Source organism: Coregonus clupeaformis, chromosome 21 (assembly GCF_020615455.1).
Source record: "Coregonus clupeaformis isolate EN_2021a chromosome 21, ASM2061545v1, whole genome shotgun sequence".
NCBI lineage: Eukaryota > Metazoa > Chordata > Actinopteri > Salmoniformes > Salmonidae > Coregonus > Coregonus clupeaformis.
In genome coordinates, this window is record NC_059212.1 from 49,990,387 (window position 1) to 50,004,503 (window position 14,117).

Sequence of the window (14,117 nt, forward strand, 5' to 3'; positions counted from 1 at the left end):
TGTATATATGTGTGTGTGTGTATATATGTGTGTTTGTATATATGTGTGTGTGTGTGTGTGTGTATATGTGTGTGTGTGTATATGTGCGTGTGTGTATATATGTGTGTGTGTAGAATACCTCCTATCTTGACAGTGAAGTCCTGTGCCACCATGCAGTTCCTAGCGGCCAGATCTCTGTGGACAAACTTTTTGGCGTTGAGGTAGGCCATGCCGTCTGCTATCTCTGCCGCCATCTGGACCATCTCCCTCAGCGTTGGAGGCAGGCGCCCAGTAGGATTATTCTAATAACACATGTATTAATACTAGGGCTATTCTGCTACAGGCCACAAGGGGGCACATGGGTCACAACATTTTTTTATAAATATTTATAAATACATGTTTTTTTTAGGGTATTTGTGATATAGTTCGATATGAGAAGGGGGGGATAGGTGACAGGGATACAGGGTGGAATGGGGAATCGAACCGCTGCCTCCAGTGGGAGGCTGTACAACTAGACCAGCCCGCAGCATAGGGATCCCAATATGTGTGTGTCTGTGTGTGTGTGTGTGTACCTCAGAGTCGGGGCGGAGGCAGCGGAGGTAGCTCTTCAGGTCGCCATGGGTCATCAGCTCCATGACAACTAGAGTGGGCTGGCCCTTAGAGACCACACCCATCAGACGCACCTGAGAAGGAAACATTTTGTTGACGTTACTTGCTTTGATTCTTGCACCTCGGTAGCTACCAACACTTTTTAAAGAAAGTTCTTGTGTGATGATCCTGGTTTGTGGTCTCACCTTCCTTATTATAAGCTGCTAAATGACTAAAATGTGAATTTAAGGTGACATCACCTTCTATAACCACTGTAGGTCCATGTGGTGGCAAGTAAAGCCCTTCATGATGGAGGCCTCATTGAGGAACTCTCTCCCTCTCTCTCTCTCTCTCTCTCTCTCTCTCTCTCTCTCTCTCTCTGTCCATCCTCTCTCTCCCTATCCTCTCTCTCTCTCTCTCTCTCCCTCTCTCTCATCCTCTCTTTCCCTATCATCTCTCCCTATCCTCTCCCCATCCTCTCTCTCTCTCCCTATCCTCTCTCTCTATCCTCTCTCTCTCTCTCCCTATCCTCTCTCTCTCCCTATCCTCTCCCCATCCTCTCTCTCCCTCTCTCTCTCTCCCTCTATCCTCTCTCTCTCTCTCTGCCCATCCTCTCTCATCCTCTCTCTCCCTATCCTCTCCCCATCCTCTCTCTCTCTCTCCCTATCCTCTCTCTCCCTATCCTCTCTCTCCCTATCCTCTCTCTCTCTCTCTCTCTCTCTCTCATCCTCTCTCTCCCCATCCTCTCTCATCTCTCTCTCTCATCCTCGCTCTCCCTATCCTCTCTCTCTCTCTCTCCCTATCCTCTCTTGCTCTCCATCCATCTGTCTTACCACATGGTGGCAGGTGAAGCCCTTCATGACGGAGGCCTCGTTGAGGAACTCTATCCTCTCCCTCAGGCTGGCCGACTCGTTGACCGTCTTCACCGCCACATGTGTCTCTGGCTCTCCCTTCACGATGTCCTTGGCGATGCCCTCGTAGACCATGCCGAACGAGCCCTGACCCAGCTCTCGCAGGATGTTGATCTTATCCCTGCCCACCTCCCAGTCGTCTGGCTCGTACACTGGAGAGAACACACACAGACACACAGACACACACAGTAAACTCCTGGGGCCGTGCGTACATTTCTTACTAAATTCTGGCGTACGTGGAGATTCTAGGATTTGCATGCGCAACAAATTATCGGGATTTATCAAACTGTCGCACGCAACCTATACGCATGTTTTCATTGATAAATCAAAGTCATACTATATTTGTGCGCTCGTGAACGAGCACTACAACCACGCCTGGAAAATGCCCTCGATTCACCTTTCATGGTAAAAAAAAAAAAGCCCTCATTTGCTGAGACGTGTGGGCAGAATCTTTCAATCTTTTGCAGTGACTTTAAAGGTCATGAACAGTCCAAATTATGTTTTTAATTAAATGTGATGATATTTGAAGGAAACCAGATCAAAGTATGAAATCAGATCAAAGCAACAGTCATTTTGTAGAAGCAAAATTACTGTTGCTTCTACATTGATAAAGTTTGATCATAAAGTTACTGGTCCCCTCCTCCATGTAAAACACCTGGGTTCATTATTAAGGGGACAAGGTGACATCACCTTAACTCTCATTTTAATACACCAATGGTAACATAATATTCTCTTATCGAATTTAAATAAGTACCGCCTTGTAACCAACATCGAAGAAGGCGTGTTTGCAAAGGGGCATGGTTTATATAGCTAGATAGCCAACATTTTACTGTAGGGTGTCAGCAAATATAATTAAAAGTTTCCCCTTTCATCTCTGTCTGGTGTTAGCTAGTTACTGTCTAGCTAGGTCTTCATCTGTCTGGTGTTAGCTAGTTACTGGCTAGCTAGGTCTTCATCTGTGTCTGGTGTTAGCTAGTTACTGGCTAGCTAGGTCTTCATCTCTGTCTGGTGTTAGCTAGTTACTGGCTAGCTAGTTCTTCATCTGTGTCTGGTGTTAGCTAGTTACTGGCTAGCTAGGGCTTCATCTGTGTCTGGTGTTAGCTAGTTACTGGCTAGCTAGGTCTTCATCTCTGTCTGGTGTTAGCTAGTTACTGGCTAGCTAGTTCTTCATCTGTGTCTGGTGTTTGCTAGTTACTGGCTAGCTAGTTCTTCATCTCTGTCTGGTGTTAGCTAGTTACTGTCTAGCTAGGTCTTCATCTCTGTCTGGTGTTAGCTAGTTACTGATTAGCTAGTTCTTCATCTGTGTCTGGTGTTAGCTAGTTACTGGCTAGCTAGTTCTTCATCTGTGTCTGGTGTTAGCTAGTTACTGGCTAGCTAGTTCTTCATCTCTGTCTGGTGTTAGCTAGTTACTGTCTAGCTAGGTCTTCATCTGTGTCTGGTGTTAGCTAGTTACTGTCTAGCTAGGTCTTCATCTGTGTCTGGTGTTAGCTAGTTACTGTCTAGCTAGGTCTTCATCTGTGTCTGGTGTTAGCTAGTTACTGGCTAGCTAGGTCTTCATCTGTCTGGTGTTAGCTAGTTCCTGGCTAGCTAGGTCTTCATCTGTGTCTGGTGTTAGCTAGTTCCTGGCTAGCTAGGTCTTCATCTGTGTCTGGTGTTAGCTAGTTACTGGCTAGCTAGGTCTTCATCTGTGTCTGGTGTTAGCTAGTTACTGGCTAGCTAGGTATTCATCTGTGTCTGGTGTTAGCTAGTTACTGGCTAGCTGGTCTTCATCTGTGTCTGGTGTTAGCTAGTTCCTGGCTAGCTAGGTCTTCATCTGTGTCTGGTGTTAGCTAGTTACTGGCTAGCTAGGTCTTCATCTGTGTCTGGTGTTAGCTAGTTACTGGCTAGCTAGGTCTTCATCTGTGTCTGGTGTTTGCTAGTTACTGGCTAGCTAGTTCTTCATCTGTGTCTGGTGTTAGCTAGTTACTGTCTAGCTAGGTCTTCATCTCTGTCTGGTGTTAGCTAGTTACTGATTAGCTAGTTCTTCATCTGTGTCTGGTGTTAGCTAGTTACTGGCTAGCTAGTTCTTCATCTGTGTCTGGTGTTAGCTAGTTACTGGCTAGCTAGTTCTTCATCTCTGTCTGGTGTTAGCTAGTTACTGTCTAGCTAGGTCTTCATCTGTGTCTGGTGTTAGCTAGTTACTGTCTAGCTAGGTCTTCATCTGTGTCTGGTGTTAGCTAGTTACTGTCTAGCTAGGTCTTCATCTGTGTCTGGTGTTAGCTAGTTACTGGCTAGCTAGGTCTTCATCTGTCTGGTGTTAGCTAGTTCCTGGCTAGCTAGGTCTTCATCTGTGTCTGGTGTTAGCTAGTTCCTGGCTAGCTAGGTCTTCATCTGTGTCTGGTGTTAGCTAGTTACTGGCTAGCTAGGTCTTCATCTGTGTCTGGTGTTAGCTAGTTACTGGCTAGCTAGGTATTCATCTGTGTCTGGTGTTAGCTAGTTACTGGCTAGCTAGGTCTTCATCTGTGTCTGGTGTTAGCTAGTTCCTGGCTAGCTAGGTCTTCATCTGTGTCTGGTGTTAGCTAGTTACTGGCTAGCTAGGTCTTCATCTGTGTCTGGTGTTAGCTAGTTACTGGCTAGCTAGGTCTTCATCTGTGTCTGGTGTTAGCTAGTTCCTGGCTAGCTAGGTCTTCATCTGTGTCTGGTGTTAGCTAGTTACTGGCTAGCTAGGTCTTCATCTCTGTCTGGTGTTAGCTAGTTACTGGCTAGCTAGTTCTTCATCTGTGTCTGGTGTTAGCTAGTTACTGGCTAGCTAGGTCTTCATCTGTGTCTGGTGTTAGCTAGTTACTGTCTAGCTAGGTCTTCATCTGTGTCTGGTGTTAGCTAGTTCCTGGCTAGCTAGGTCTTCATCTGTGTCTGGTGTTAGCTAGTTACTGGCTAGCTAGGTCTTCATCTGTGTCTGGTGTTAGCTAGTTACTGGCTAGCTAGTTCTTCATCTGTGTCTGGTGTTAGCTAGTTACTGTCTAGCTAGGTCTTCATCTGTGTCTGGTGTTAGCTAGTTACTGGCTAGCTAGGTCTTCATCTGTGTCTGGTGTTTGCTAGTTACTGGCTAGCTAGTTCTTCATCTCTGTCTGGTGTTAGCTAGTTACTGTCTAGCTAGGTCTTCATCTCTGTCTGGTGTTAGCTAGTTACTGATTAGCTAGTTCTTCATCTGTGTCTGGTGTTAGCTAGTTACTGGCTAGCTAGTTCTTCATCTGTGTCTGGTGTTAGCTAGTTACTGGCTAGCTAGTTCTTCATCTCTGTCTGGTGTTAGCTAGTTACTGTCTAGCTAGGTCTTCATCTGTGTCTGGTGTTAGCTAGTTACTGTCTAGCTAGGTCTTCATCTGTGTCTGGTGTTAGCTAGTTACTGTCTAGCTAGGTCTTCATCTGTGTCTGGTGTTAGCTAGTTACTGGCTAGCTAGGTCTTCATCTGTCTGGTGTTAGCTAGTTCCTGGCTAGCTAGGTCTTCATCTGTGTCTGGTGTTAGCTAGTTCCTGGCTAGCTAGGTCTTCATCTGTGTCTGGTGTTAGCTAGTTACTGGCTAGCTAGGTCTTCATCTGTGTCTGGTGTTAGCTAGTTACTGGCTAGCTAGGTATTCATCTGTGTCTGGTGTTAGCTAGTTACTGGCTAGCTAGGTCTTCATCTGTGTCTGGTGTTAGCTAGTTCCTGGCTAGCTAGGTCTTCATCTGTGTCTGGTGTTAGCTAGTTACTGGCTAGCTAGGTCTTCATCTGTGTCTGGTGTTAGCTAGTTACTGGCTAGCTAGGTCTTCATCTGTGTCTGGTGTTAGCTAGTTCCTGGCTAGCTAGGTCTTCATCTGTGTCTGGTGTTAGCTAGTTACTGGCTAGCTAGGTCTTCATCTCTGTCTGGTGTTAGCTAGTTACTGGCTAGCTAGTTCTTCATCTGTGTCTGGTGTTAGCTAGTTACTGGCTAGCTAGGTCTTCATCTGTGTCTGGTGTTAGCTAGTTACTGTCTAGCTAGGTCTTCATCTGTGTCTGGTGTTAGCTAGTTCCTGGCTAGCTAGGTCTTCATCTGTGTCTGGTGTTAGCTAGTTACTGGCTAGCTAGGTCTTCATCTGTGTCTGGTGTTAGCTAGTTACTGGCTAGCTAGTTCTTCATCTGTGTCTGGTGTTAGCTAGTTACTGGCTAGCTAGTTCTTCATCTGTGTCTGGTGTTAGCTAGTTACTGGCTAGCTAGGTCTTCATCTGTGTCTGGTGTTAGCTAGTTACTGTCTAGCTAGGTCTTCATCTGTGTCTGGTGTTAGCTAGTTCCTGTCTAGCTAGGTCTTCATCTGTGTCTGGTGTTAGCTAGTTACTGGCTAGCTAGGTCTTCATCTGTGTCTGGTGTTAGCTAGTTACTGGCTAGCTAGTTCTTCATCTGTGTCTGGTGTTAGCTAGTTACTGGCTAGCTAGGTCTTCATCTCTGTCTGGTGTTAGCTAGTTACTGGCTAGCTAGGTCTTCATCTGTGTCTGGTGTTAGCTAGTTACTGGCTAGCTAGGTCTTCAGCCAGCATGGAACAAAAGGGGGGAAAGGGTCGTTCAAAACTCCGACGCAGTTGTCAAGTCAACACATCAGTCAGTGCTGCGGTGAACCGCATCACAAGAGATATGCTAAACGGGAGATGTATAAATTAATATATAGAGTGCCTTCGGAAAGTATTCAGACCCCTTGACTTTTTCCACATTTTGTTACGTTACAGCCCTATTCTAAAATGGATTAAATCGTTTTTTCCCCTCATCAATCTACACACAATACCCCATAATGACAAAGCAAAAACAGAAATATCACATTTACATAAGTATTCAGACCCTTTACTCAGTACTTTGTTGAAGCACCTTTGGCAGCGATTACAGCCTCAAGTCTTCTTGGGTATGACGCTACAAGCTTGGCACACCTGTATTTGGGGAGTTTCTCCCATTCTTCTCTGCAGATCCTCTCAAGCTCTGTCAGGTTGGATGGGGAGCGTTGCTGCACAGCTATTTTCAGGTTTGTCCAGAGATGTTAGATCGGGTTCAAGTCCGGGCTCTGGCTGGGCCACTCAAGGACATTCAGAGACTTGTCCCGAAGCCACTCTTGCGTTGTCTTGGCTGTGTGCTTAGGGTCGTTGTCCTGTTGGAAGGTGAACCTTCGCCCCCAGTCTGAGGTCCTGAGTACTCTGGAGCAGGTTTTCGTCAAGGATCACTCTGTACTTTGCTCCATTAATCTCTCCCTCGATCCCGACTAGTCTCCCAGTCCTTGCCGCTGAAAAACATCCCCACAGCATGATGCTGCCATCACCATGCTTCACCGTAGGGATGGTGCCAGGTTTCCTCCAGATGTGACACTTGGCATTCAGGCAAAAGAGTTCAAACTTGGTTTCATCAGACCAGAGAATCTTGTTTCTCATGGTCTGAGAGTCCTTTAGGTGCCTTTTGGCAAACTCCAAGAGGGCTGTCATGTCCCTTTTACTGAGGAGTGGCTTCTGTCTGGCCACTCTACCATAAAGGCCTGATTGGTGGAGAGCTGCAGAGATGGTTGTCCTTCTGGAAGGTTCTCCCATCTCCACAGAGGAACTCTGGAGCTCTGTCAGAGTGACCATTGAGTTCTTGGTCACCTCCCTGACCACGGCCCTTCTCCCCCGATTGCTCAGTTTGGCCGGGCAGCCAGCTCTAGGAAGAGTCTTGGTGGTTCCAAACTTCTTCCATTTAAGAATGATGGAGGTCAATGTGTTCTTGGGGACCTTCAGTGCTGCAGAAACGTGTTGGTACCCTTCCCCAGATCTGTGCCTCGATACAATCCTGTCTCGGAGCTCTACAGACAATTTCTTCGACCTCATGGCTTGTTTTTTGCTCTGACATGCACTGTCAACTGTGGGACCTTATATAGACAGGTGTGTACCTTTCCAAATCATGTCCAATCAATTGAATTTACCACAGGTGGACTCCAAATCAAGTTGTAGAAACATCTCAAGGATGATCAATGGAAACAGGATGCACCTGAGCTCAATTTCGAGTCTCATAGCAAAAGGTCTGAATACTTATGTAAATGAGGTATTTCTGCAAAATGTTCTACAAACCTGTTTTCGCTTTGTCATTATGGGGTATTGTGTGTAGATTGATGAGGAACGTTTTGTATTTAATCCATTTTAGAATAAGGCTGTAACATAACAAAATGTGGAAAAAGGAAAGGGGTCTGAATACTTTCCGAATGCACTGTATATCATTGATGCAATTTCAATGTTGTTTGAGTTGCTTTGTGTATCACCGAATTTGCTTGAGATAATTTTTCTGCAACACTGCTCACTGTATCCAAGTTCCTTGACATAGGCGTTTCAAAGAGCTGTCAGTCAAAGCGAGCTCATGAATATAAGCTCCCCGCCAACTCAACCTGTCTTTTCAAACTTCCTGGTAGTTAGCCATGAGAGAAAAATTCCTGTTCAGAACCTTTAAACAAAAAATGCATGCCGGCTATAGCGAGTGCCAAACACTGGCCGCGGATTCTGCAAGATTGATGGTCTATTGAACAATTTAAAAGTAAATGCTGCCGACAGCCCACACTTCTATGCAAAATAGGAATTGTTCAATATTTAGTTTATCAATTCATGATTCTGTTTCGATCTCCTGCCTTGGAATAGGCTCAGATTAAATAGGCTATGATGTCACGCTCCTGTCGCATAGAAGTACTGTAGTCTACCCATACTGTCATAGGTTACCGTTCTATTTACTTACGAGCACGGTTGGCAATTGAATGAACCTAGTATTTGTTGTGTAGCAGGAATAAACCCGTCATGTCAGAAAAGGAGAGACATGTCCTGTAATATGATTTAGGCCTATATAATAAAAGTTAAAGAAATATATTAGGCGACATGCTGCTATGCGATCTTCTTACCAACGGCAAATGCATCTGTTTTATCATTAGGCATATATGTTTTTATGTTTTTATGAGTCTACCATTATTATAATTCCTGTTTGTCAAATACCTCAATTTCCCCCAAAATAACAATATTTGCTTGCAATACAATTGATCAACCACTAGAAGTTGGGCGTATGCATTGTCTGAGATTTCCACGGAGATACGCAAACTTTCCCGTCAAGTTCAAAACGGATAAATAACAACCTTTGCGGGAAAACAGGCGCACGCATGGCTTACTTTTTTTTGTGCGCATGCACTTCTGATAAATGAGGCCCCAGGACGCTACAATCCACAAACTAACAAGTATTGTACATTGTACTTCTCTAATTCGCATAGCCAGCTAGTAGTATGTGTCAGTGATTGTCTATTTACATGGTATACTAGTGTCAACATCAAAATCCAGTCAGCTATGCTTTTATACAGGTGTATTCACAAAGGTCTGCTGAGAATATAGAATCAGTTTATAATGTGTCCTTACTGTCAGCAGCACTGAGGTACTCTGGGTTGGAGGAGGTGTAGAGAGGTCCAGAGGGGCCCTGGGTTTGCCTTGGTTGGGAAAAACAAGGAGGTCGAGTTAAGCAATAAGGCATGTGGTACATTGCATTCGGGAAAGTATTCAGACCCCTTCACTTTCTCCACATTGTTACGTTACAGCCTTATTCTAAAAAAAATTATTTTTATTTTTTATCTCTCATCAATACATAAATACAAAGCAAAAACAGGTTTTTATAAATTTTGGCCCCCCAAAAATAAAACATATAAAGTGAAATATTACATTTACATAAGTAGTCAGACCCTTTACTCAGTACTTTGTTGAAGCACCTTTGGCAGCGATTACAGCCTTGAGTCTTCTTGGGTATGACGCTACAAGCTTGGCACACCTGTATTTGGGGAGTTTCTCCCATTCTTCTCTGCAGATCCTCTCAAGCTCTGTCAGGTTGGATGGGGAGCATCACTGCACAGCTATTTTCAGGTCTCTCCAGAGATGTTTGAGTGGGTTCAAGTCCGGGCTCTGGCTGGGCCACTCAAGGACATTCAGAGACTTGTCCCGAAGCCCCTCCTGCGTTGTCTTGGCTGTGTGCTTAGGGTCGATGTCCTGTTGGCAGGTGACCCTTGCCCCAGTCTGAGGTCCTGAGCGCTGTGGAGCAGGTTTTCATCAAAGATCTCTCTGTACTTTGCTCCGTTCATCTTTCCCTCGATCCTGACTAGTCTCCCAGTCCCTGCCGCTGAAAAACATCCCCACAGCATGATGCTGCCACCACCATGCTTCACCGTAGGGATAGTATTGGCCAGGTGATGAGCGGTGCCTGGTTTCCTCCAGACGTGACACTTGGCATTCAGGCCAAAGAGTTCAATCTTGGTTTCATCAGACCAGAGAATCCTGTTTCTCATGGTCTGAGAGTCCTTCAGGTGCCTTTTGGGAAACTCCAAGTGGGCTGTCATGTGCCTTTTACTGAGGAGTGGCTTCCGTCTGGCCACTCCACCATAAAGGCCTGATTGGTGGAGAGCTGCAGAGATGGTTGTCCTTCTGGAAGGTTCTCCCATCTCCACAGAGGAACTCTGGAGCTCTGTCAGAGTGACCATCGGGTTCTTGGTCACCATCAGGTTCTTGGTCACCTCCCTGACCAGGGCCCTTCTCCCCCGATTGCTCAGTTTGGCCGGGCAGCCAGCTCTAGGAAGAGTCTTGGTGGTTCCAAACTTCTTCCATTTAAGAATGATGGCCACTGTGTTCTTCGGGACCTTCAATGCTGCAGAAATGTTTTGGTACCCTTCCCCAGATCTGTGCCTCGACACAATCCTGTCTCGGCGCTCAACGGACAATTCATTCGACCTAATGGCTTGGTTTTTGCTCTGACATGCACTGTCAACTGTGGGACCTCATATAGACAGGTGTGTGCCTTTCCAAATCATGTCCAATCAATTGAATTTACCACAGGTGGACTCCAATCAAGTTGTTGAAACATCTCAAGGATGTTCAATGGAAACAGGATGCACCTGAGCTCAATTTCGAGTCTCATAGCAAAAGGCCTGAATACTTATGTAAATGAGGTATTTCTGTTTTATTTATTTTATACATTTGCAAACATTTCTACAAACCTGTTTTCGCTTTGTCATTATGGGGTATTGTGTGTAGATTGATGAGGAACATTTTGTATTTAATCCATTTTAGAATAAGGCTGTAACATAACAAAATGTGGAAAAAAGGAACGGGGTCTGAATACTTTCCGAATGGGCTGTATATCACTGATGCAATTTCAATGTTGTTTGAGTTGCTTTGTGTATCACCGAATTTGCTTGAGATAATTTTTCTGCAACACTGCTCACTGCATCCAAGTTCCTTGACATAGGCGTTTCAAAGAGCTGTCAGTCAAAGCGAGCTCATGAATATAAGCTCCCCGCCCACTTAGCCTGTCTTTTCATCTCAAGGATGATCAATGGAAACAGGATGCACCTGAGCTCAATTTCCAGTCTCATAGCAAAGGGTCTGAATAGTTATGTAAATAAGGTATCTGTTTTTATTTTATAATACATTTGCAAAAACAATTAAAATCCTGTTTCCACTTTGTTATTATGGGGTATTGTGTGTACACTGATGAGGATAAAAATAAATAATAAATAATAAATAATATTCGTAACAAAATGTGGAAAAAGTGAAGGGGTCTGAATACTTTCCAAATACACTGTATATGGCCAATATAGCACAGCTAAGGGCTGTTCTTATGCACGACGCCACTTGGAGTGGCTGGATACAGCCCTTAGCCGTGGTATATTGTCCATATACCACAAACCCCCTGAGGTGCCTTATTGCTATTATAAACTGGTTACCAACGTAATTAGAGTATACCCGTGGTATACGGTCTGATATACCACGGCTGTCAGCCAATCAGCATTCAGGGCTCGAACCACCCAGTTTATAATTCATAATATATCATGATTATATAACAAGTAACAACACAGAGAGATACCAAATAAATACCATCATAATCATAAGGTTAATACAGGTAACAGAAGTAACAGAGTGTACACTAGGACTAACGTTATTGTTATGATAACAACAGAGAGCAATCAATGACCATCCCAGCCGTAACACAGCTGATTAAACTAATCAAGGTCTTCATTTATAACCACTTTTTAAACTGTAATTATGAAAGCTAGGACTATTTTTAATTGAATGTAGAATCTTGTTTTTTTCCCCAAAGTATAGTCTGACTGTAGAAGTAAGACATAATAAATTAAGCACAATTCAGCCTGGTCTTGAAATAAAATACAAATCTAGACCACTGTTATTTGAGCCAGGCGTGTTAGTGCTGGGCTCTAACAAAAGCCTGCAATTACTACTGGTGTAGTACTACTAGTCAGGAGAGAAGCTGTCTAACACTACGTACTCCTTCACCAACAGCTGAGACTACACACCAGGCCGTTTCTTTCACGGACAGTTGGGTTGGCCCGAAGTAAGACGGATGCAGAGAAGCCACAAGACTTACTTCTTCCTGAACACGACGAATCCTCCCGCTGCCACCAGTATCAGCAGAACGACAAAGATGACTGGACCAACGATAATCAATAGGCTGGATGGGTCCACCCCTAAAAACACGTTGCCATGGAGTTTTAGGCCAGGCTACTGCTACTGTAAAAGTTCTATATACAAATGATATTGGATTGATTCACTGATTGGTCAAGCTGTCAGTGGTGTGTGTGTGTGTGTCTTTCTTACGCAGGTCCTGTACGTAGAAGTGTGTGGGGTCGGTCCAGGAGCCGTTTCCTGCCAGCGACGTGGCTCGGATCCTCACGGTGTAGTTCCCAGGGTGCACCACTCTCAGCTTGCAGCCCTCCGACTGCTGGTACATCTTCCTGGACACACAGTGGTGCAACTCCTGACACACACACACACACACACACACACAATATGTTTCATAAAACAATTTCAGGAGGAAAGGAGAGGAGTTGGAGGGGAGAGAAGAGTTGAATAAAGCCAATTCGATATATAAATAAAATGTGAACGATTGATTGAGAAGAGGAAAGAAGGAAAAGTGCAGACGTAATATTAGACGGAAGTCAGATCCGCTAGGAACACACCGACCTAATAGAATATAATGTCTAAGCCAATCAGAGATGTGTTTTGAAATCACTGCATTAACAGCCAACAATAAAATGACCTGATTTGAGAAAAACATGTTTGTTCGACCACCACTGGAGTTATGTTGTTTTCAACATCAGTGACATCAGCTGTGCCCTGCGTGATGTTTCCATGGTAACTAAAACACAGCGCTGATGCAACATGGCTATGATTACATTAACGGTCCTATTTTATAAACGAGAGCAGAGAGACTTGTGTTCAAGTCGGAATTATACTAAGTGAGACATGTGGGCACATCATATGTCCAGTATTTTAAGTGTGTGTTTTCATGCCAGTCTGTGTGTTTTCATGCCAGTCTGTGTGTTTTCATGCCTGTGTGTGTGTTTTCATGCCTGTGTGTGTGTTTTCATGCCTGTGTGTGTGTTTTCATGCCTGTGTGTGTGTTTTCATGCATGTGTGTGTGTTTGTCTGCTTACGTGACTGTGTGTGTGTGTGTGATGTGTCAGAGCTCTCACCTCTGTGTCTCCCAGTCTCTTGTAGTTGACTTCGTACAGGATGATCATTCCATTGGGAGCTTTGGGCTCCAGCCACTTGATGTGAACAGAGTACTCAGACACATCATAGCTGATGGGGCCCACGATGTCATCTGCTTTGTCTGTTGACAGGATACACAAGGTTTTAAAATGGCCGCTTTACTCTATCCCAATACTACAAACCTAAAAACTACAGACATAAAAATGGTGTCCACGAGTTCATCTGACTCTGGGGAAGTAGATAAAGGGCCTCATTGCCAACATCCTGAAGTATCCCTTTAAGGCGTCAGTATCCGTAGGTTCGGCAGGTGCATAGCCGAACTTGGCTAGGTAAACCGAACAAGTGTGCTCGCATACTCCCTTAAAAGATCTTCGCTTGAAAAACGATAGCAATAGTACCGTTTGTCCATCTTGAGACGCTGTAGCCAAAATAGTCAGAATTAATCTAAGCTAACTCAAGAAATCTGTCATTAATTTCGGCATTTTTGCAGAGGAGACCTTAGTCGCGCAATGTATGCACTCACTAACTGTAAGTCGCTCTGGATAAGAGCGTCTGCTAAATTGACTAACATGTAAATGTAGATGTATATTGTCTGATATACACACACACACACACACACAACTGAAATGCTGTTTCAGCCAATCAGCATCCAGGAATCAAAGTACCAGGTTTATTATCGTATTTATATAGCCTCACCCTCAGGCATGGTGCGAGCTGAGACGAAGGCTGCCATACTGCAGCGTGAAGGGTCTGTGGGGTGGTTACAGGCCAACACATCAATCTGGTACGAGGTGAAGTGTCGGAGGCCGGAGATGACCGTGGACTCCTTGGAGAACACAGTCAGCTGGACCTTAGTGCTCTCCACACCATCCTCTTCGTCTGGGCCGCGGGTGGCGTAACCTTCAGGCAGGGTGGGGGGCGTCGTCGCGAACGAAGGCTGCGTCCGATTAGCTACGCCCATGGCTGAGCGGCGCTGCCTGGTTGATCTGGGGGGGGGGGATAATCAATCAAATTGTATTGATTTAGCGTTAACTGTTTACAAAACACATCATACTGTTAAGGTTACTGCTACTGGGCAGAGTGCTGATGAGACTTAGTGCAGGTAACTTCTGAATGTTTACCAC

At 44.8% G+C, this 14,117-nt stretch overlaps 1 protein-coding gene across 1 annotated transcript in view; it reads right to left on the bottom strand.

Moving 5' to 3' along the window:
* insra (insulin receptor a) overlaps positions 1-14,117 on the bottom strand; it is a 158,128-nt gene that overhangs the window by 4,509 nt on the left and 139,502 nt on the right. Inside the window, exons 13-20 of the mRNA XM_045205955.1 lie at positions 13,690-13,979; positions 12,975-13,114; positions 12,097-12,256; positions 11,867-11,966; positions 8,860-8,927; positions 1,401-1,630; positions 552-662; positions 119-281 (exon numbers count right to left, since the gene is read on the bottom strand). Of these exons, the coding sequence (XP_045061890.1) occupies positions 119-281; positions 552-662; positions 1,401-1,630; positions 8,860-8,927; positions 11,867-11,966; positions 12,097-12,256; positions 12,975-13,114; positions 13,690-13,979 (1,262 nt within the window). The remainder of the gene's footprint in view (positions 1-118; positions 282-551; positions 663-1,400; positions 1,631-8,859; positions 8,928-11,866; positions 11,967-12,096; positions 12,257-12,974; positions 13,115-13,689; positions 13,980-14,117) is intronic.